This window comes from Sarcophilus harrisii, chromosome 1 (assembly GCF_902635505.1).
Source record: "Sarcophilus harrisii chromosome 1, mSarHar1.11, whole genome shotgun sequence".
NCBI lineage: Eukaryota > Metazoa > Chordata > Mammalia > Dasyuromorphia > Dasyuridae > Sarcophilus > Sarcophilus harrisii.
The window spans coordinates 234,686,735-234,712,029 of record NC_045426.1 but is presented as its reverse complement, the minus strand read 5'-3'; the positions used below and the strand labels follow the sequence as shown (position 1 = coordinate 234,712,029).

Below are 25,295 nucleotides of genomic sequence, written 5' to 3'. Positions count from 1 at the left end.
CAAGAACTCATCTAGATTTGAGAGGGTTTAGGGAAGCCTTGTAAGAAGAGGAGTGTTTGTGTGTGAGTGTGTGTGTGTGTGTGTGTGTGTGTGTGTGTGTGTGTGAACACATCTGCCTTTGTGAGATGAATATATGAGGGTTTTATCTCTCTGAAGTGTAGGTATCTATATTGATCCAAGCATACAAACCAAAATGAATCCCCAACCCCATTCTTCTCTTTTCCTCGTCTTCCCTTTTTTTCCCCTTGAGTCTTATATATTCACTTTTCTATTTTCTTATCTTTAAGAATGGTTAAAGGGTAGATTAGGATGGAGAAGTAGTGAAACTTTATCTGATATATCTGCTTAAAGGATCAAACTCTCAATTATTAATTTATGAGTATTTACTACTAAGTATCTTCCATTTGTTCAATATAGAATGTTTCTTAAAAAAAAAAAAACAACTCAATATATTTACAGAATTCATTGTGATGTATAATTCCAAAATTAAGGGTAACTGAGGGCCTCCAAAAAGATAGAATAGATAAAGGAACAATAATTTAATCAGATCTGAGTAATTTTGAGAATGAGAAATCACTCTACCAAATCATATAACCCTATGAAGGTACTACTACAGATAGGCTTAATATCAGCACCCTGTTCAGATTCAAATTGAGACAAAAAAAGGCACTTGCAAGTCACTGAATAGTTAAATGGGGGGGGGGGGTGTACTTTGCTTTAACATAGTAAAGATATGCAACAAGGATATAGTTGTACTTAGCTTCTCTGGATGTAATGTCCCCTCAATCTAATTTCGTATGGAAAAATATCTAGTCAGCAAGCTAGAGTATAGTGACTCTTGTGATCCTCAGAAATTCTCCAAGTTAGAGGGGACTTAACTTTTCATGCCTGAGGTGACCAAGAAGGCACGCACCACTCAAGTCTCAAGGATAGTTCTGCTACCTGTTAGGAAAAAATAATTTTTATTGCTGCAGAAAAGAGAATCCTCATTCCAAAAGAGCTGCATACGGTATAGAGGTTAAATGACTAAATATAATCCAAGAATCATAACTGTAAGACCTTGAAGGTCACTTCAATATACCTTCTTATTATTGGGAGAAATGTCAATACTGAGGCTAGAGATGTAAGCAAGTAGAAGAATGCAGTGATCACTATAAAGAAATATTAAGGTCCTAGAGATTCCCACGACATAAGTCTAGAATACAACAACTAAAGGTAGATTGAGGAGAAAAATTTAGGCCATAAGGACCTCAAGAGTGTTAAAAAGAAATGAATCAAAATATAACAAATGAAAATATAAGTGAAATAAGTGTTCTGGAAAAAAGAAATGGAAAATAGATTAAGCAGCTTAGAAAAAAAGATAATACAAAATAATGAACTTTCTGGAGACTGAAATGGAAGAAACAGAAATCAACAACTTTATGAAAAAATAAGAAATGTCATAACAAAATTAAAAACTTAAATAGATAAAAATGTAAAAATATGCACTACCAAAAAAGACGGTGAAGATAAAAACTGGTCAAGGAATAGAGGATTTAAAAATCATCAGATTCCCTAAAACAAAACCAAAAGAAAATGCTGATGAAACGCAATTTAAAAATTATATGTAAAATGCTTGTACTCATCAGAACCAGAGGATAAAGAAAACTGGAAAGAACTTCCTAAAAAAACCCTCCTAACTAAAAACTCTTTGGAATATCATAGTCAATATTCAGAGTGCCAAGGAACCACAATGAGGATCATGAAAATCTTGTCAGTTACTATTATAAAAGATGGTAAATTTTGGAATACAATATTCTGAAAAGCAAAAGACACAGGCCTATAAATAAGAGTAATATTCTACAAGGGGAGACATGAATCTTTTGTGGAACAGAAAATGTTCAAGAATTCCTGATGAAAATATTAAAGGTGATCGTAAACTGAATGTGAACAAAGGAGTCAGAAATCTAGAAATGTAAAATACATTTGAGCAAATATAAATGTCTACATGATTAAGTTTTTATATGTGCAGCAAAAAATGGAAGAAGAATGGCATAACTGGTCAAAGGTAAGCTGAGATCATATTTACATTCCCAAAGATTTTGGTATGGAAGCAAACTCAGCAGAGAAAGGATAGGCCAGGCAGAGGTCAATGGAAGATTTGAAAAGTAAAGGGTAGAATTGGGGAGGGAAGAATTAAAAAAAAAGTTTCATATCATGGCAGAAGATAAAAGAGGAAAAGGAAAAAAATAAAAAGAAATAAAGGAAGGAAAGAAAAAAGTATAGGAGGGAAAGGAGGAAGAGAAAAGAAAAGGTTAAGACCCACAATCTGATTCTGGGTAAGAAGAAAATAGGACTTTGTTTTGATTAGAGCACAAGAACCTTGATCACATTCTTCTTTCACTATCTACTTCTTCTTTTTTATTTTTTGTAAAGGAGGAAGAGTAAAAAAAAGAAGATATGATGTGAAAATATGCAAATAATACTCATACCTGCAAACATAACTGGTATGAATTCCTGGAAGAGGATAACAAAATGGATTAAAAATCAGAATGTGGCAACACATTGTTTACAAGAAAGAAGAGTTAAAATGAAGGAATAGAACAGAAGTCATTACGCTTAAGAATAACTCAAAAAAGCAGGGATATCAATCATGATCTCAGACAAGGCAACAGTAAAAACTGAAATGAGTAAAAGAGGGAAGGATAAAGAGAGAAACTATGTTATGCTAGGTACCATGAATAATAAAACAATACCAATATTTAATACATACACACAAAATGACATATCATCTAAGAATTTAAAGGGAAACTTGCAAATTACATTGAGAAAGAGAAAGTAATTATAATAGTTGGGATTCTTTTACATCCATTTGAGACCTTAACAAATTTAATAAAAAGATAAGAAAGAAAGGAATTTTAGAAAATTTGAGATCTGATGGATCTCAGGAAATCACACTGTATAGAAATTGTAAGGCATATATACATGCATATATATATATATATATATATATATATATATATATATATATATATATATATATATGTATGTATATATTTATATTTCTCACCTGCACATGCAACCTTTACAAAAATTGACCATTATAGTAGGGCACAAAACATTATAAAAAGAAAAGCCGAAATATTGCATATATCCAACCCCCTTTCTCCCTGTAATCAGAAAGGAATATTGAAAAAAAATATTCAATCTTAAAATAGCAACCAAATAATTTGAAATTTAAAAACTGGTAGTTCTAAGGAAAATATCATAGGAATAACAGATAATTTCATCAAAGAGAATTATGATAATGAGACAACATAACAAAACTTGTGGGATGCAACCAAAATCAGTCCACAGGGGGAAATTTATATATTAATTGGCTAAGCAAAATAATTTTTTTTAAAAATAGAAAAAGCAATATTTAAAAATTCAACTAAATTCTTAAAGACCAAGAAGAGATTAAGAAAATAAGAGTGGGGTGGAGCCAAGATAGCAGATTAGAGATAGCAATCCAGGCAAACTCTTCCAATATTCCCCTCCAACCCACTTTAAAATAATTCCTCAAGTTAAATTTTAGAACAGATCCAACAAAAGGTAAGAGTGAGATTTTTTTTCCTAGTCTAAGACAACTCAGAAGGTCATCAAGAGAGATTTATAACACCAGAGTAGGTGCTGACCTGGAGACACACAATGGCAGCACCAACAACAGGCCTTGAAGGCAGCAGGAACAGCAGAAGCAACAGTAGCTTCTGGGGCCTCTAAGGAGGTTGGACAACTGATCAAGAAGAGTTTACAGAATACTTTTTGTTGGTAGTGGGGGGACCTGCTGGTGGTTGGCAACTTTATTACCCATATACAGTCCTGGGTAAGAGTTCCAGAGCACAAGGGAGCATTGGTGGTTAGTCGAGAGGAAGCAGAGACCCAGTCACAGTTCCAAGACAGAGAGAAGTACTGGCATTTTCAGCTAAAAGGAAGCATGGATTCTGTCACAGTTCCAGGACCAAGAAGAGCACTAGTATTTGAGGCTGAAGAGGAACAGGGACCACTCCTAGGTAAAAAAAACAAATTGCTGACCAAAAGAGCAGTGATCACATCTCTTCACAGATCATTCCACCTTGGAAGCATTGAAAACTTGCAGATTTCCATAACTAGCTCCGAAAATAGCTGCACGAAAACCCCCTAAAACTTGGGACTGAAGCTTACCAATCCAAGATGAGCAGAGTCCAACTTTCACATAAAGTTTAAAATCAAGAAACAGGCTGGAAAAATGAACAAACAACAACAATGAACTTGATCACAGAAGCCACTTCAGTAGGAGGGAAGCTCAGAAGACAACAATGTGAAAAACCACACAACAAAGAAAAATGTTAATTGGACTTATATAAGCCTAACAAGATTTCCTGGAAGAACAATCCACCCAGCCAAACTAAGTATAATTCTTCAAAAATGAAAGTGGATATTTAATGAAATAGAAGACTTTAAAGACTCTATATGAAAAGATTAGAGCTAAATAGAAATTCTGACATTCAAGCATAAGACTCAAAACATGAAAGAGAAAGCCCAAAAGACTCAATAAAATTAAACTGTTTACATTTTTCTAAGAGAAGATAACACATATATTCTTAAAAACTTTATCATGGCTGAGTGAAATGAGCAGGACCAGGAGATCATTATATACTTCAACAACAATACTAGATGATGACCAGTTCTGATGGATCAGGCCATCCTCAGCAACGAGATCAACCAAATCATTTCTAATGGAGCAGTAATGAACTGAACTAGCTATACCCAGAAAAAGAACTCTGGGAGATGACTAAAAACCATTACATTGAATTCCCAATCCCTATATTTATGCACACCTGCATTTTTGATTTCCTTCACAAGCTAATTGTACAATAATTCAGAGTCTGATTCTTTTTGTACAGCAAAATAATGTTTTGGTCATGTATACTTATTGTGTATCTAAGTTATATTTTAATATATTTAACATCTACTGGTCATCCTGCCATTTAGGGGAGGGGGTGGGGGGGTAAGAGGTGAAAAATTGGAATAAGAGGTTTGGCAATTGTTAATGCTGTAAAGTTACCCATGTATATATCCTGTAAATAAAAGGCTATTAAATAAAAAAAAATAAAAAATAAAAAAAAAAACTTTATCATGAAAATTAAAAGTAGTCTACACAGACAGAAAACATGAGTATGAATTCATTATATTGGGAATGTTGCAAAAAAAATTAAAAGGTAAGAAAGAGGGATATACTGGGAGAAATAAAATGCAGAAAATTCTTACATAAAAGTTGTATATAATAAACAGCTTTTACAGTAGAGGGGAAATAGGTGCAGTACCACACCAGGATGAACCTCACCTTCATCAGAATTGGTTCAAAGAGGGAAGAATACATACATATATGTGCATATACATGAGTATAGAAACATTTCCATATTTATCATGCTGCAAAGGAAAAAAAAAAACAAGCAACCAATAACATAAAAAAAAAAGATGAAAATAATATGCTTTGATGCACATTCAGTCTCTATAGTTTTCTGTCTCAATGTGGATGGCTCTTTCCATTACAAGTCTGTTGGAATTACCTTAAATCATCTCATTGTTGAAAAGAGCCAAGCCCATCACAGTTAATCATCACATACTCTTCTTGTTCCTATGTACAATGTTCTCCTGATTCTGCCCACTTCATTCAGCAACAGTTCATTTAAGTCTTTTTCAGATCTTTCTGAAATCGATCCTGCTCATCATTTCTTATAGAATAATAATATTCCATTATATTAATATACTGTAACGTATTCAGCCATTCCTTACCTAATGGGCAACCACTCAATTTCTAGTTCCTTGCTACTACAAAAAGACTGCTACAAACATTTTTAGCCTTGTTGGTCCTTTTCCCTTTTTTATGATCTCTCCAGGAAACGGACTCAGTAAAGACATTACATAGCCCTTTAGGCATATTTTCAAACTGTTCTCTAGGACAGTTGGATCAGTTCACAACTCCACCAACAATGGATTAGTGTCCCAGTTTTCTTATATTCCCTACAACATTTATCTTTACATAACATTTATCTTAATTTTTACCTTTTCCTGTTATCTTAGCTAATCTGAGAGTTATGAAGTGGTACCTCAGAGTTGTCTTAGTTTGCATTTCTTTAATCAATAATGATTTAGAGCATTTTTCAAATGACTAGAAATGGATGAAAATTATCATCTGAAAATGATCTATTCATCTTCTTTGACCATTTGTCAATTGGGGAATGGCTTGCATCCTTATAAATATGAGCCAATTTTCTGTTTATTTTAGAAATGAGGCCTTTATCAGAAACAAGGGATACAAAAACTTTTCCCCCATTTTCTGCTCCCTTCTTTTTTTTTTTAATTATAGCTTTTTATTTACCAGACATACCCATATGCATGGGTAATTTTTGGACATGTATACATAAAAAAGAAAGTAAAATGTATACAAGTAAAATGTATACATATGTATACATAAAAAAAAAAGTAAAATAATTGGACTTTGAAATAGGGTACAATTAGCCTGTGAAGGAAATAAAAAATGCAGGTGGACATAAATAAAGGGATTGGGAATTCTATGTAGTGGTTCATAGTCATCTCCCAAGAGTTCTTTCGCTGGGTGTAGCTGGTTCAGTTCATTACTGCTCCATTGGAACTGATTTGGTTCATCTCATTGTTGAAGAGGGCCAGGTCCATCAGAATTGATCATCATATAGTTGTTGAAGTATATAATGATCTTCTGGTCCTGCTCATTTCACTCGGCATCAGTTCATGTAAGTCTCTCCAGGCCTTTCTGAAATCATCCTGTTGGTCATTTCTTACAGAACAATAATATTCCATAACATTAATATACCACAATTTATTCAGCCATTCTCCAATTGATGGGCATCCACTCAGTTTCCAGTTTCTGGCCACTACAAAGAGGGCTGCCACAAACATTCTTGCACATACAGGTCCCTTTCCCTTCTTTAAAATCTCTTTGGAATATAAGCCCAGCAGTAACACTTTGCTTCCCTTCTGCTCTTGACTGCTTGGTTTTGTTTGTACAAAATCTTTTTAATTTAACATAATCAAAATTATCCATTTAGCATTTCATAATATTCTCTAGTTCTTTGGCTATACATTCCTCCCTTCTCCACAGATTTGATAGGTAAGCTGTCCCTTGTTCTCCTAATTTGCTCTCCTTTTTATCTAAATCATGAACCCATTTCAATCTTATCTTGGTATAGTGTGTTAGATGTTGGTCAATGCCTAGTTTCTCCATACTATTTTCCAATCTTCCTAACAATTTTTGTCAAATAGTGAGGTCTTATTCCAAAAGCTAGAGTCTTTGGATTTATCAAACACTAGATTACTATAGTCTTTGACCATTGTCTTGTGAGCCTAACCTATTTCATTGATCCACTACTCTATTTCTTAGGCAGTATCAAATAGTTTTAATGACTGCTGCTTTATAATATAGTTTTAGGTCTGGTATAGCTAGGCCACCTTCCTTTGCATTTTTCATTAATTCTCTTAAAATTCTTGACCTTTTGTTCTTCCAGATGAATTTTGTTATCATTTTTTCTAGTTTTATAAAACAATTTCTTGGGAATCTGATTGGCATGGCACTGAATAAGTAGATTAATTTAAGTAGAATTGTCTTTTTATTATATTAGTTCAGATTATGCATGAACACTTAATAATCTTCCAATTGTTTAAATCTAAGTTTATTTATGTGAAAAGTGTTTTGTAATTGTTGCATGTAGTTACTGGCTTTATCTTAGCAGTTAAATCCTGAAATTACTCTCCACAGTTATTTTATTTTATTTAGTTTTTTTGCTGAAGCAATTGAGGGGTAAGTGACTTGCCCAGGATCACACAGCCAGGAAGTTTTAAGTGTCTGAGACCATATTTGAACTCAGGTCCTCCTGACTTCAAGGCTGGTGCTCTATCCAACCAACTAGCTACCTCCACAGTTATCTTAAATGGTATTTCTCTTTTTATCGCATGCAAATGGGCTTCATTGATAGCATAGAAATGGCAATAATTTGTGTGGGCTTATTTTATAAGCTGTATCTTTACTAATGCTACAAGATCAACTGTTTAAGATTAGAAAATAAGGGATCCTTTCTATGCCAGAAATAGAATTTTGATAAATAAGCCTAAAAGACAAAGGAGAGAAAGAAAATTATAGACCAATATTTTTCATAAATATGTACACAAAGTTTTTAATAAAATGTTAATAAAAAGCCTATAAACAATATTTTAAAACTCTATACAATTAGATTGGATTTATGAAGAATTCAGATTGTGATTAGTTGTCATAACTTAATTTTTTCATTCTTCTAGGTTTTCCTCCCAATAGCCTGTGTTCTCTATGAAGAAAGCTTAAAGTATTCCAACATCCTCAAATCAAGAATTATTTCATTAGTTTCATATTAAAATAAAATTGCCCACATATTTACTTCAAACATTTATATCCCTTTACATGTATAAAATAAAGGGGGTAGTCTAAATGGCCTCAGAATTCTCTTCCAGGTCTAGATTCTAACAAGCTTTTCAATCTGTTTTTTCTCCCATCTTCTATTTTCATCTTCTATAAAACAGGCATTTAATGATATAGTTCAGCAAGGCTAAAGACACTACCATTAATGTTATCTCCTAAGCACAACTCAGGAAGTATTTTTAAAAATTAAAAAAACTTTCTGAGATTGCAAGAACTCTGAAAACATCATTCTTAAAGGGGTAGAGGCAGTTGGTGTTTTTTTTTTCAGTTTTATAAAACATATCAATCACATTTATTGAAAAAAAAATCTATCAAATAACCACTAGTTTCCTACTGTTCTTTAATATTTAGGCATTTACGTAGTCATCTTGCTTCTCCTATTCTTTATAAATTGTTAAACATAAAATTTTATGAAAATAATATTACTAGAGCAAAAGAAATTACACACCATAGGACATTCACCCTTGAGAGTCTCTTTCCTGTCTTGGATATTAATTCTCCTATCACAGTCATCTCACTAAGATAGAGAATTAATTTTTTTAGCCTTCAGTGTAATTACTGAGAATGTGATATACTAACTGAGGTATTTGCCTCCAAGGAAGGTGAAAAATTGGGATTAGTGGTCCAGCAGTCTCACAATTGAGTCTGTATCCCAAATAGATCATAAAAGAGTGAAAAGAATCCACATGTGCAAAAAATGTATATGAGTTCTTTTTGTAGTAGTGGCAAAAATGGAATGTGGGGAACCACTATCCATCAACTGGGGAATGGCTGAATAATTTGTGGGATGTGAATATAATAAAGTATTCTTGATCTATAATAAATTATGAGTGACAGATTTCAGAAAAGCCTTAGACTTACATGAACTGATGCTATATGAAGTGAGCAGAATGAGAATAATATCATACACAGTAACAGCAAGAATATGTGATAGATTTAACTCTTTTTGTCAATGTAGTGATCCAAGAAAATTCTAATAGGTTTGGGATGGAAAATACCATTCTTATTCAGAGGGAGAACTAAAAAAGACTGAATGAAGATAGAAGCATATTATTTTTTACCTTTTTGTTTGTTTGCTTTTTCTTTCTTGTGCTTTTCCCCTTTTATTCTGATTTTTCTTTCACAACACAATTGATATGGAAATATGCTTAAAATAATTGTACATGTATAACCTATATCAGATTGCTTGCTCTTAGGAAGAAAAGAGGTAAGAGAAGGAGGGGGAAATTCTAGAATTCAATATCTTACAAAATTAATGTTAAAAATTATCTTTATATGTAAGTAGAAAAACAAAATACTATTAAGAAAAAATTTAAATTTAAAAAGAGAAAATAGGTATTTGGTAAGGAAGAAAATGCATTTTTCTAATTAGTTAAGTTTGTGAAGGGAAAAAAAAGCAATTCTGAAAGTAATATCCATGTTTTGATTTGTTTATCAGTGTTCTAAAAAGATTTTTTAATCTTTATTTTTTCCAAAATTAATTTATTCTTACAAGTTATTTTCTCCAACCACAATGATAACATTTGATTTGGAGGAATACAGTGAATTGATAGCACTTCTAATTTTTACTTAAAATTTTAGGTCATAGTATAATTTAAGTACAGATTTAATTTCTTCTAAATATTAATGCTAATTTGCAATGATTGATTTATATCCTCAAAATCAGGTTCTAAATAGACCCAAATATTAGGAATAATATCTATGATTTTTTTTTTAACTGGGGGAAGGGGAATCCTGGGAAATGGTTCTCAGGGATATAGGCCAAATTCTGTTGAATTATCCATTAAAATCCTTTCCAACACAAGTGAATATGTATATCTTATTTGTTAGAAGATTTAAGACTGTCATAACAACAGTCTAAGTGAAGAGATGTTTGGGAATTCAAAGGCAATAATTCAAGTATTCTATGGCACAAGATGACTCTCATGTCACACTATTCCAGATTTGCCAAAACACAGACAAAGCTTCTCAGTAACTATTTTTCTGGCTTTCAAAAATGTTTTCTGGGCCATTTCTTGCTTGGAGAGAACAAGAATCTTTTATATTTCCTAAGAATATATATGAAAGTCATAATCCTGAATGTGATAGTCAATATACAAATTTTAAAAATTTCATTCATTCATGTTAAATAGTCTAGAAATTCTGTAGAAGTTTCCAAAGCATTTGATTTGACAAATTGTCGAACATGTTCCTTCTTATTTAATTTGTGGGCTGAAATTACATTTAGACCTAACTCAGGAAAAGGCTGGGACCTTATCCTGATATGAGAATTCTTGGGATGACTTACAAAAGATGAGATTTGTGTAAATAGAAGTCTGTCATCCTTGTCCATGGTGCTCAGTGCCCCTAGAAGTGAGGCAACCAAGTTGTCTCAATGGCTATAAAAATGTGTTCCCTTCTCCTGTTTCTCTTTTTTCTTTGTCACTTTCTTTCTTTCCAGTTCTCTTTTTTATTTATCTTACCCATGGCAAGAGGAGAGGGTGGGAGAGAAAAGACCTGGATTTTTTCTGAACTATTTGTTTAAAGGTCTCAAAATTCAATTTATTAATCTAATAGTAAGATTTTTTTTTAGTTTCTACTAGGTGTCCAATACTGCATGATACCGGGGAAGGGAGAAAACTTAGAAAGATAGAAAATTTATTGTAATGCATCTTCCATGAATTGTTATATGAAGACTGTCTTGCACTTGGCAGACACTTAATACATAATTATTGACTGGCTGACATTGTGGTTAGGATTGAACCTATAAGTAGGTAGAAAAAGTCAAATAATTATTGTTGTTCAAGGGTCGCCAGAAAGACAACAATGCATATTTCCCCACTCTTCTCTCATTAATGCCTTAAATTCTATCATTATTCATTACTTTGTGGAAAGAAGAATAGTAGTTGTGACAGTAGTGGTAATAATTAAGGGTAATAACAGTATAAAATGCTTTAAAATTTGTTAAACACTTCCCATACAAGCTTTTGCATAACCTTACAATAATCCTATGAAGTAGGTAGTATAATCCCAATTTTACAGAAGGGGAATCTGAGGCTCAGAGGCAAATGATTCCATTTGGCTAGGAATTATCTACATAGCCTTCATTTCTTCTCCTTCATGATTCTAGCTTTTTGTCCAGTTTCATTCAACAAACATTTGTTAAGTATGTACTATATGCAAGTTCACTGCACAACAGTCCTCCTATCCAAGGGAGGAAAAAAAAAGTAAAATACAAATCTTCTGATTGAGCTACCTTTTAGCAAAATGAATTTGATGGCTCAATGAAGGAAACTATTGGCTAAAATAATTTTTAGATTAAATTTGTCTATGGAGTTATCCATGTCATTCATTGCTGTATATCTTGTTACTGATTTGCTCATTTACTCCCTATTTTTAAAGCTGACAAGAAGAGAATCAGTATCATAAAACTTGGTCTATCATATTAAACTGTGTAACAGGAAATCAATTTCAACTACTCAAAATTATATCAGACTCTTCAAAACATATCTTTACTTTGGTAACCCTATGCTCAAAATGTTTTAAAAATTGTATCATGTAACTTTATCTTATCATTATGATATCACTGAAATGGGACAGCTGGGCAGCTCAGCGAATAAAGCACCAAGCCTGGAGTCAGGAAGACCTGAATTTAAATTTGACCTCAGATCCTCACTAAGTATGTGATCCTGGGCACATCACTTAACCCTGTTTGCCTCAGTTTCCTCATCTGTAAAATGAGCTGGAGAAGGAAATGGTAAACCACTCCAGTATCTGTGCCAAGAAAATCTAATACAGTGTCTCAAAGAATCATACACAACCAAAACAATGGAACAACAAAAATCAATGGAATACATAGCAACTCAAAGGGATCTTTTTGTCAAGTACAAATGTTCAAAAGTGAAAACCTCTCACCTTTCTTGCCAGGTATCATACATCTAGTAAGAGTCAGAAGTGTGTTTCAAAAGTCTATGGCTTCAGGTCTCTACTTAGCACTCTCATGTTTGTTGTGTTGCCATATATATTTCTAAGAAGTTTTGTCATATATTTTCTTGGCTCTCAGAAACAAAGTTTATGACAAGTGTTTACATGTTCTCCCAACAATGGCATGTTAAAGAGATTTTCATAAAATGGAAAACAATTTCAAATATATGGATTCAGAAGAAATTGAATTAGTTATTGAGTTCTTGTTGAAATTCTCTACTTTCCAAAGAGATGAAATAAATGTGATAAAGTAATACTAAATATTTCAAAGTAAATTTGTGGAGGCACAGATTATTAGGTTTGTTTTATTTTTTGGCACATTCTTATCGATAGACACTAATATTCTCAGGTATGACTTTTTAAAATGCATCTGATTCATTTAATAAATCCTTTAAAAGTGCCTACTATGTGCAAGGGATCATGTTAAGCCATGGGCAAAATTAACAAAGATCCAGTCCTCAAGAGGCTTACTATCTAATAAGGGAGTAATCTGTTGATATTTAAAGCCAAGCCATACTACAGTGAGCTGAGTTTTTCTGCATGTAAATGTAAACATATAAAAGTAGCACTATAATCTTTTTAAATTTTGAAATGCCACTGCTACTCTATTCTTTTTGCCCTTTTCCCTCCCCACCTCCAAAGTAGCCCTAAAACTGTGCCAAGTTCCTCTGCTGATGCAAAACATTCATTTATAGGATAGTTATCAATTCAGGTAACAAGTATTTATTAAGCATTTATTATGTGTCATTAGAGATGCAAAAATGAAAATGACACAGTTCTTATCCTCATGAAGCTTATATTCTACCATCAGAGACAAGATATACACATATAAATATATGTAAAATATAAGGAAATTGACTGGACCTGTGATTTTTGTCACCATAAAGAACTGTCAGGCAAGAAAAACTTCCTCCACCAATGCAAATTGGTACCTTCCTGATAATTTACAGTCTTAAAGAACTGTCTGAAGCACTGAGAGGTTAAGCAACTTGCTCAGTGAATACAAACAGTATATATCAATGGTAAGACAAGCTCCAAAGCTGTTCTACATCCACTATGCCATTCTGCCTTTTATATACAAACAAAATAAACACAAAGTAAAATTTTTGGCAGAAGGCACTAACTAGGCAAGTCTGCCTAACTGAAGCAATAGGATATCCCGGGAGAGAGACAGAAGGCAATTTATGCCAAAGTCAAATTACCTTAATCACTACCTTATCTTTTTTCATATCTAAATAGAAACATCCCAGGACTCTGGCTCTAAGAACCTTACAAACAGTAATGCTCTCAAGACCATTAGATCTGCTTCACTGCCACCAATGTGGGGTATATTTATCATAGAAAAGGGGACTCATTTTTCTCATCACCAGCATACCAGCTGTTAACCAACTGCCACTAAGAGGTAAGTGCAAGAGCTTCTCTGGAATGGTGGCACCCCTCCCTGTCTATGAGACTTGCTTCCATCACAGCCCTTGCAGACATTATTCCAGAAGCAACCAGAGATGTGATCTGGCCCCTGCTTCTTTGGATATTGAAGTCACAACTACTGAAGACCCCAGCAAAGAAAAATTTTGTTACCAAAGGCAAGAACTTTAGTGACTAGAAAGATGGTGATATCATTGACAGAATAGGAAAACTGGGAAAAAAAAAAAAAAAAGAATGGGCTTAAGGGAAAAGATAACTAGTTCAATTTTGGAGAGGTGGAGTTTGAGATGTATAGAACATTCAACTGGAGAGGAGGGGAGAGGCCAACTTCTGGGTAGTAGGTCATCCACTATTTGGCTAGGTTGGTCTTTCTATTACAGACTGACTATTGGCTAACATCATACATTAACTCTATCAAGATATTGAGGCAACCTGGTATAGACAAAAATTTAACAGAAATCAGGTTTAAACCTTAGGTCTGTTTTGTTTTCATAACTTTCATAAGGTCATATATGACCTTAGCAAAGCCATTTTTAACCTCTCTGGGCTTGTTTCTCATAAAAAACTCATAAAAAAGAAGGGAGGGAATAGACTAAAATAATTGCTACAGCAGGTCTTCAACAGCAAAATAAATGATAATACAAAATAATAGATTATGTTTTCAGATGTTACATGTCTCATTTTTCCAACTATACTGGATAACCCTTGAAAGCAGGGTCTTAATACATCACTTTGGTATGTTAGCATGTCCCTTTAAGCAAAGGGTATAGGGTGTTCAACAAACATTACCTAAATGATTAACTATTGCTATACTCACAGAAAATTCTCATAGAGCATTTTGAGTTCTACAGAGGAAAGATACTAAATAAATCTCAGTAATTAAATAAGTTAATATACAGACAATAAGCCTGGGTGGCTGTTCCTAAATTTACCTTCAATCTACCCTTTTCTGGTAAAACCTATTAAATTTACTAATGGCCCTAACTAAATGTACACAGACTGGAAGATTTATTCTATTTCTCCTGCTCTAAACATCCACAATTACAACCAAGAATCCACTTAGAAAACTCATTTCTTTTACTGACTAAGCTGCTCTCATGCATTAATACCAAACTTGGACTTTTTTCAGTACCTCGTCTGAAACCATTATAAAATGAAAATCTAAAGATTAATATTCTGCTCACTGCTTAAGAGAGATGAAAAATGGGTTTCTTTCCCCTTTTATTTATTTACTTTTACAGTTAGTCTGTAAACATGCCCAAAAAGCATTCAGAAAGTACTATATGCTACCATTAGGAAAATTCCATTGGAAATAGAACCTTTTCAGAGGTCTGATTTTCTGCATGCTAAACTTTTAACTACCTTATTTTTCCATTAATATAACCAATAATATAATATTTTCCAAATAACATAATTCAAATAATCCAATAATAATAATTCCCAACCACAGTAACACTTTTCAGGATAGAAAAACATTAACTTCCCAGGAATCATCCAGGCAAAAAGTATATTGGGTTGTTGGAATACAAAGTGGAGATGGAGATGTCACATATTTTTTTACTTTGATTTTTTCATTTAGTCTAGATTTCAGAGTTTGGAAATAATAGGAAGCAGGATTTTTTTTTTTTTTACATAATGAATTATGAGGATTTTTGTTTTTAAAAAAAGTATGTTCTTTTTCTTCTTTGCCCAAATTGAGATAGTTTATGAAGTCTAATCCTTACATTTGAAGTAAAAAGATTGTTTCTTCAAAAAAAAAAAATCCCCCCTCCCAAATCCAGGTTTTACACACTCCTTTGCAAGTGCAGACACAATGAAGAGAAGAAAAGTCCTAAATTTCATTTAAAGCTCTGCTAAATTTGTGTATAGTATGAAAAGTATTAAACATCATTTACTAAATAGTTCCCAAATACATTTCTGGATCTTCATGATTAATTGTTGTTAAAAACATTAAACAAGTAAAATCTTCCTTCCATTGCTCACTCCCCCTTTCTACCCAAATTCTACTTCTTATAGAAGGAATGAACCATGACATTCCCTTATATGTGCAAACTTCACTCATTTTGAAGGTAATTTATGTTATATTTTTATGTACTGCCTGAGGAAGCTACAAATCAATCTCTGATGTGCTCTTTCAATTCCATTCAACAAACATTTATAAAGCAGCTACTATGTGCTGGGTGCACAGAAAAGTAAACCAAAATTTAAGTTCCTGCCATTCAGAAGGAAAATGAATATATATAGATAAGTAAATATAAAACATGGACAGAATAATGATTACAGTGACTAAACTAGTAAAGTTCACTAGTAATGGGGCTGTGGTTAGGAAACACCCTCTAAAATGCAATTTAGCATCTCTTACATCTTACAGTCTTTTGAGAGTTGCCCAAAGTGGTGGAATCAAGCTCAACTAGAAATGAGGGCTACTAACAATATATAAGGATCCCTGAAAGTTAAAACCCCTTTTATTTATCTTCTTCCCTAAACTGCTGCACAGGAAAGCCCTGTTCTTTCTCTACTTGCCTACTCCTTTTTACTCCCATTATCTCTGATAGGTAGAAAGGACTAGGAGGTGAAGAGATTCAATTCCATTTGCTGTAGCCACTTCATCCAGAAATTGGAAATCTTGTTCCTTTTCAATGTGTTCCTACCTGTGTTACTTTGAAGTGTCTAGTAAAGCATAAGACCATTAACTATCATTATTGTCCAAGCCTGTTAAGTACAATGTTTGGGACTGAAGAAGGGGAATATAAATTAAAGGAGGACAGATTTTTCCCCCAAGTCTGGCTTGGGGTGTAGACAAGTAAAGAAAAAAAAATTATACATTTTTAGAGAAACTTGATCATACTCTTTCAGAAACCAAAAAGATTTTTTTCCCCTGAAAATATTCTATTTTTTCCAGTTACATGCAAAAATAAAATTTAACATTATATTTTTAAAAAATTTTAAATTCCAAATTTTCTCTTTCCCTCCCCTTCCAATGAAAAGGCAAGCAAGATAAATCATAAATGTGCAGAATTAGTCATGTTATAAAAGAAAGCACAGACCAAATTAAAAAAAATCAAGGGAAAGGTATTTTTAAAAGGTATATTCAATTTGTTTTCACATTCCATCAGTTCTTTCCTCAGAGAGATTCTTAAGGAAATGATCATGGAGCTGTATAAGAGATTAGTACAGGTTGTATCAAGACATATAGGGTGCTTGCTAGTACACTTGTATTCAAGTGCCCTCTTTGGAACATGCTTTTGTAGTATTAGAACACTCCTCTTAACCATACTCCCTACATACATCCATACATGATTCTCTAGTCCTTTTTATATATGGGAATGACATCCCTCCCTGCCAAAACACCCAGATAGAAGAACAAGGAATACTAACAACAGGTAGAGTCAGAAAAAGCCTTTTGGCTTTTGGTGACAGTAGAACTGAACTCCCTATAGAATCCTATGGATTCCTATCAATCAATAAGCATTTAAGTTCTTACTAAATGCCAGGTACTGTGAGAGGCAGCAGTGAAGAAAGAGAATAGGTATGGCATACTGCCCTATTCAAAGAAATGGAAACAGGGAAGAAAATGTCATCAAAGGAAATTAAATAGGTTAACTTAGCTGCTCAGATTAGTGCTAAGAGGCCAGATGACTTGATAAAAATTATCTTTACCCCTGTTACAAATATATATAATCAAGCAAAACAGATTCTCCATTGCCCATGACCAAGAAAAACATGTCTCCCTTTTCAATGAGTTAAGCAACTATCAAGAGGTAGGTATATGTGTCATTATGAATCCTCTATGATCATGGATAGTTATTTTGTTGACCAGAGTTTTAAAGTCTTTTATAATTGAAACTATTGTCTTAATAAAGAAGCCGTAACAACAGCTTTATTGGAAAAAATAAAAATAGAGAAAAAAATTTACTTTTTCTTTGATTGAAATAATTATCTCAAATTTCTACCTCACTGAGCATGTGTAGACATGAAAACTGTGTTGTTTGGTAAAGATTACAATTCATATGATTTATCAAATGTTAGTGTTATACTTATTAGAACTGTAAGACTACTTCAAACACTAATTTGCACTGGTTACAATAATTAAAAGTTGTTATATCATGAAAAAGATGCTTTTATAAAAATGACAGTTTGTTCTCAAGACTAAATCACAAATTCAGAATATAAAAGGAATTGGATTCATGAATATACTTTATTATTTATTCTTAAGGATGGAAGCAAAAATAGGGTGGAGTAACAATCAGTATAAAGTGCAGAACCTACTTTTACAGATCCCACCAGGCTTCTAGTTCCAGAGGCTGTCCATTAAAACACATTGTCCAACTCAACAGGACTCTGGTGACCCACAGAAACAGTTCTACACTTTTTCTAATGATAACAGCAGACAAACATATCAAGTTTAAAATATACAATAAATAAATCCATTTTGTGCCATAGTAGATATCTTATTGCCAATTCACAGTTAAAACAAATTTTATTTTATATGCAATGAAGTGAATGATTTTGGTGAACTATGTAAAATTATAAATATATTTCATCTTTCCCTAATTTTGGTCAAATGAGCAAATTAAAAATGTTTAGATATCAGGGAGCATGTATTTAATGTTTTCTGACTTAAAAAAAGAAAAATAAAGAAAAGGACATTGCTAAATTTTACCACACTCCTTCAGCTTTCTGTTCACTAGGTCAGGGAGAGGATAAGGGAAGAGAAATAAGAGAAGCAGCATTCCTAATAAGATAAGATGAATTAAATGATGTATACACAAGGACAATATTTTCCAAATACAATGGCCCCCAAAGAGTGTGTGTATGTGCATGCTAATCATGCCCTTTGTATACAAACTCCTTAGCCAATTTGAATTCAGGATACCCAGAAGTATATATTCTAATTCTATCAGGCTTCGGAATTATTTCTCACATTGTTACATACTATGCAGGCAAAAAAGAACCTTTTGGTTACATAGGAATGGTGTGAGCAATAATATCCATTGGCTTCCTAGGCTTCATTGTATGAGCTCACCATATATTCATTAAAGATCATTGTGCTTAAATTATATAGAATCAGAAATCTATCATCATTGTACCCTTCTAGTTATGGAGAAAAGACTTACAGTTATTTATATGATATACAAATAAATTGGTTAGAAGTTTTATCATTAGAATGATAAAATACTGAATGCAACATTTTTCCTAAATGGAAGGGATCTATTTGTTTGCCTGTGAAGTTACTTTGGCTTATGATTATATTGCAACAATTTATATCTCGCCAAAATACATTTTCTATTGTTTCAGAGTTTGTTTTGTTTTGTTGGCAGTACAAACACAACTACATATTTTCAAGAATCTCATCACCTCTTCTTTTCTTTCTTAAAGAGAACATTATACTGTGCATGAAGAGAAAAGATACCCAACTAAGCAGAAGAAAAGCTTTCTTAAAGGCTTGTAGAGAGTTACATGAACTGATGCTAAGTGGAGTAAGTAGAACCAAGAGAATACTGCATACAGCAACAACAAAATGATCAATTTTAATGGATGTGACGGTTTTCAATAGTAAGGTGATTCAGATCAGTTTCCATAGTCTTGTGATGGAGAGAGCCATCTGCACCCAGAGAGAGGCTATGGGGACTGACTGTGGTTTAGAACATAGTTTTTTCACCCTTTTATTGTTTTTTGCTTGCATTTTTTTTTATTTTTTTCCTTTTGATCTGATTTTTCTTGTGCAGCATGATAATTGTGAAAATAGAAGAATTGCATATGTCATCTAAGGGAGGGGGTGAAGGAAAGGAGGGAAAAAAATATGGAACACAAGGTTTTGTATGGTGAATGTTGAAAACTATCTATGCATATATTTTTAAAAATAAAAAGCTTTAAAATAATTTTAAAAAATTAAAAAAGAAAGGTTTCTAGCTTTCATTAACTGTGGCACATTACGTATTTAAAGATAAGTTATAATTTTCAGCCTTGCTGTAGAAATACTTAAATATGGTTCTGGATTATGATCAACAAAATAAGTGTTTTTAAAATGATTATGCAGAATTCTTTTAAAATGGTAAAAATTCTTGTTAAAATGGCTTGGTTGAGAACTAGAGTTTCTGTCCTATAATAAGTCTCACATTCAATTTTAACTTTTCCTGGAAATTATGTCTATTCCTATTTTTTTTTATTATAGTAACTTTTTATTGACAGAATCCATGCCAGGGTAATTTTTTTTTGCAACATTTATCCCTTGCACTCACTTCTGTTCCGATTTTTCCCTCCCACTCTTCACCCCCTCCCCTAGATGGCAAGCAGTCTATTCCTATTTTTTTTTAAAAAAAGTATATATCTAGGTTCAAATTCTCTAAAGAATTTTTATTATGAATTTGAAATTGGCATATTGATCATCTTTTCAAACTATGTTTTATATCATCTAAAACCTTGAGGTTCCAGTTAACATGTAAATTCTAAATTAAAACCACATCATTTGTTCATTGCATTGATCAGAGTGGTCTGACCTTTGAGATCTTTTGGTGTCTGGTACTAAAACTTGGGATTCTCTTTTGTCCCCAGCAATACCCAATTCATAAAGAGGAATGCTTTCTTTTGTCTTTTAGATTGCACTATATATTATGCATTCTAATAACCTGATTTAATTTACAGTGTAAAAAAAGGTAATTAAAAACATATGCTGGCTTAATTTATTTTTGTCTTGTGCTATCATGTCAGTCTTCAAAGGCAAGGGAGACCAATATGCACACTTAAATGGGTGTTAATTTCATAATTTAGTTATAATTTACACTTCTTATCAGCTAATTGAAGTTCTGTTTCTATAGCATATAAAAGGACATTTAGTAGACTCTTCTAAAAAGACTATCTCCAACTAAATGATAGCATCTGAAAACCCACTGAAATTGCCAAGTTGCTAAGAGCTATACTTCTAAAACCTAAAGAGTTGGAACTGTTATGATGTATGATAATCAGCTTCTATATATTTCACAGAGCATTTCACTGATTTCTTGAAACATGACATTTAGGTTCCTTTTTTGGTTATGGCTTTCATGTGATCCCAGTGATTCTTAAATTATCTCTCCTTGACCTGTTTTCCAAGTCAATTGTCTTTTCTATTAGATACCAAATATCTGAGCACGGTCTCTTGACTTTATTTTAATTTTCTTGCTGTCTCAAAATTATTAACTTACATTTTGAAAATTCTAGTTTTGCGGGAATTTGTTGCCTTAGCAAGATTTTGTATCTCTTTTATCAAGCTGTTAATCCTCTTTCTAATTCTCTCTTCCATAATTCTCATTGGTTTTCCAATATTTTTTCTCTACCACTCTCATTAATAAAATAATTTTAAACTCTTAAAAAAGTCTTGTTTTATGACATCCAGGAATTTTAATTGAACTTGTCCTCAAACTGGGTTTGTTTTATTTTGTTTGGTTTTGTTGTCATTGTTATTACTGTTTTGTTGAGGGTTTGCTTATAGACATTTAGAAAACTTCTCAGAATTTCTAGAATCAAAGGACAGAATAAAATAGAAAGAACTTAATTGAACTTGTCCTCAAACTGTGGGTTTGTTTTATTTTGTTTGGTTTTGTTGTCATTGTTATTACTGTTTTGTTGAGGGTTTGCTTATAGACGTTTAGAAAACTTCTCAGAATTTCTAGAATCAAAGGACAGAATAAAATAGAAAGAACTTCCTGATCATCTCCTGAAAGAAACTCTAAGATGAAAACTACCAGGAATGTTATCACCAAAGTTCAGTTACTGGTTCAAAATAAAAACACTATAAACAGCCAAGAAGGAAAGAATAGTACCAAGGAGTTATGGTCAGGATCACGCATAATTTAGCAAACCTTCACTGTAAAGGAATAGGTAGTTTGGGATACAATATTCCAGAAGGTAAAGGTTATAGGAATATAACCAAGACTCAGAAAAATGGCATATAATCACACAAGGGAAAAATGGATCTTTAATTAAACAGAAAACTTCCAAGCATTCCTGGTGTTCAGAAACTATGAAACATTTAATCAGGAGACATGAGAAACATAAAAAGATAAACATGAACAAGTAATCATAAAGGACTATGATAACCTATTTACATTCTAATATGGAGAGATGATGTATTTGTCTCCTCAAAATCCTTTCACAATGAGGAGTCAGAAAGGGAGTCTTATTAATAAGAAAATTTCTGAGAGTGCTTTTGTTATATTTTGACGATCCTAAAGAAAGCATAAAAAGTATGGAGATATATTAGGAGGAAAAGTAAGAATAAATTATTTCACATAATTAAGGTTATGGAAGAAGATACAAAGAGGAAAGGGTTAGTGAGTGGGCATCATATGAACTTCCTTTCTTCTGATTAGTCAAAAGAGGGGAAAATACATATCTATACATTGGGTACAGGTACACATTTGTGTGTATGTGTGTACAGGTACACTCAACAGAGAAAGAAGAGGAGTGAGAAAGAAAAATAAAGAGTTAGTTTTAAGTAAAGCAAACTAACTATAGAAGGTAGATTGCAAAAAATAGTTTAAAAGAAAGAAAGGATAAGAACTTTTGATTGGGCTTCAGATGGGGGAAATAGAAGGGCAGGAAAACAGAAGCAGAACCACAATAACATGGTGTGAAGTACACACATTCCTCTCTTATCACCTTCTTTCTAAAGAGGAGGCAGGAAACAAAGGGAAGGAAAAGTATAAGAAAATAGGTTAAAAGAAAATACAAAATTAACTATTATAACTGTGAATATGAATGGAATGAACTCAGTCATTAAATGGAAGAAGACAGTAGATTGGCTTAGAAAGCAAAATCCAACATATTCTTTACAAATTGAAACAGAAAGAACAGTTAAAATAAAGGGTTAGAGTTATATCAGTTATGCTTCAGTTAAAGTAAAAAAGGCAGAGATAGCAATCATGATTTCAAACAAAGCAATAGCAAAAACAGACCTATAAAAGAGATAAAGAAGGAAATGTATTTTACTAAAAAATACCATATCAACTCCTACCAACTCCTGCTGTGATGGTGGTCAGACTCTTGACTTCAGGGGTCTCATCTATAAAAGGGGAGCACGGTCTGGATGATCTCTAAGGTATTATTCAATTTATTCACATGCCAAACCCATGCTCAATCCACAAATATAGGACCCTGAACTCATGCCAGGCTTTATATTCATGAAGAAAGGGGAGTCTAGGGAATCCTGGACCAAAGTGACTGATCCAGACTGTACTCTAGAATTTTTTTAACATTCTGAAATCTCATCATGCTTCAATGTTTCATCCTGAAATCTAGATTACACCCCTGGATTTAACAAATTTTAAGTACTCTCTGCCTCTATGGGCCACCCTGTCCTTCCAGGATCTATGTTTAAGAAAGGTACATACAAGCCATGTCTCATTCTGCTCCAGGTCATACTGTTGGGGCCTTCTACTACAGGCTCCTGTACCATTCTTGGTACTTTTGTAGGTCTAGCTGCCCATAGTGATTGCTTTTCAGCTGTCTTCTTTTTTTTTAAAATAAGTCCTGATAGAAATGTCTAAATGTAAATTTATATTTCTTTCTCAATCTGCTAATGTGATTTTCCTAAAGCAAATCATGCATTATTACTTAGAATAGAATGTGCTTGAATTGATAATATTTTAAAAGCTAAAAAAACCAAGATGGGGCCTATACATATTCACATGGCTTTCCTGAAAAAGAAACAAGTTTAGATGAGACTAAGTAACTAAGAGAAGAACAACTTTGGGGAAGATGAAAATGGGCATGCAAAAAAATCAAGCATAAACTAAAAGACTCCTAAATGCAACTTTGAGGAAACCATTTTATAAATTTCAACATGTTTTATACATGAGTTATTGCATAAATATTTCCCTATATTTGCACTTGAAGAATGAATTGGAGGGGAATAGCAGAGGGGAAGACTCCTCAAATGAGAACACTCATGTCTCCAAGATGGAATTACTTTCAATAGTCATCTACTTGACAGAATTATTTCAAAGCAAAACCATTCAATGAAATGAACAGAGTTCACCACACATTTCTCTCCTATAATCTTAAGACTTTCTTTCCCACAAATATATGCAGAATCCATGAGAAGACTGGTCACAGAATTCACAGCAATGAAGCATACCTATAGGGAAAACATGTGGACAAAGCAGATGTGAGAAGTACGATGACACCTGTGAGGCTACAAAACTGCTAATATAGACATAGTACTCCAGTAAACCTTGTTCTTAAGGTCTGCAATGGATGCTGCTTCACGGCTTGACTATAGTCACTTTCAGATTTAGCTGGAATCCCGGCTAGAACACTACAATATGCTTTCCCCAAAAAACCTAGGAGTAGCAAAAATTTCGGCTTTGGTGCTTGCCATTTCTTGAGTATGGTCCTAGCTCTGCATTCTGGATTCGACTTATCTCACCAACTTGCCCAACTTACAGCTGATCTCCCCTCCTTAATTAAGTTTTACATATATTTTTCCTGTAAGATGCAATTGCTCAGGGAGGGAGAAAAATGCAAGGCAAAATGCTAAAAGCAACATCAGGAAATAAAGTCTTCCTAATTGTCTTCCTTATTAACCACCAGAGCTGAGTCCCTTGAATTGGCTGATTTGCTTTTTAAAATATTGGCCCCAGGTATAGAACTGATCATCTCAGAGTCACACCACATTTTTCCCATGTGGTATTAGGTGTTTTCATCTAATGGCCAAAGACCTAAAATCCTCTCAAAGAGATTAAGAAACATCTTCATATCTTGTGATCAGATTCCTTACTTTGTACTTGTACATTTCTAACAGATATAAGTAAATGAAACATGTACACCATCTCCATGAGACATTCTCTGGCTTCTTGCTAAAGGACTGGTTAGTTTCTTAGCTTCTCTGATTGGGGGAAAGGTTTGATGTGATGGAGTATTTTTTTAGGTCATTAGGGCATATATGACTAAATGTTCCTGATTAGTCCCTTAATCCCCATGAAAGGGTGGGTAATTATGGTATGAGGCTAAAAATGTACTTAGGCCACTTCTAATAAAACATTTTTTTTTTTGCTAAAAGAATAGAGCAACTAGAGGCACCTGATTCACTGTCTGGCACTCCCCCCCACCATGAGGTAGGGTTTGTGTCAAAGAGGATTACTGAACAGAAAAAGCTGAATGCTTAGTAGGCTTGAAAGGGGGAAAAAACTCCTTTTCTTATTCCCTTTCCCTCTCTAAGTCCTTTGGGGACTTAGCTTCTCCTTTGGAATATCAATAAAGGAGAGGATCTCTCTCCCCTTCCTTTCTAGGCAAAAATGGCAAAATATATGAAATTAAAAGTATGTGTTTAATCGAGATGCACCTAAAATTGGGCCTCAAATCCTTAGTGGACTCTTTGTCTTCTTTGTTCTTAATCACAAGTGAAACAAAAGCAATCCTGAGATGGATGTTTCTTGAC

The 25,295-nt window shown here is 33.2% G+C and overlaps 1 protein-coding gene across 2 annotated transcripts in view; it reads right to left on the bottom strand.

The window, feature by feature from the left end:
• Window positions 1–25,295, bottom strand: part of COMMD10 (COMM domain containing 10) — a 239,350-nt gene that overhangs the window by 5,000 nt on the left and 209,055 nt on the right. The window contains exon 6 of one of the 2 annotated variants that reach the window (XM_031938765.1): window positions 833–942. The exons of the other annotated variant lie outside the window; for it this stretch is intronic. Within the exon in view, the coding sequence (XP_031794625.1) occupies window positions 883–942 (60 nt within the window). The 3' untranslated portion in view covers window positions 833–882. Of the gene's footprint in view, window positions 1–832; window positions 943–25,295 lie in introns of those variants that run through there. 2 annotated transcript variants of the gene reach the window in all.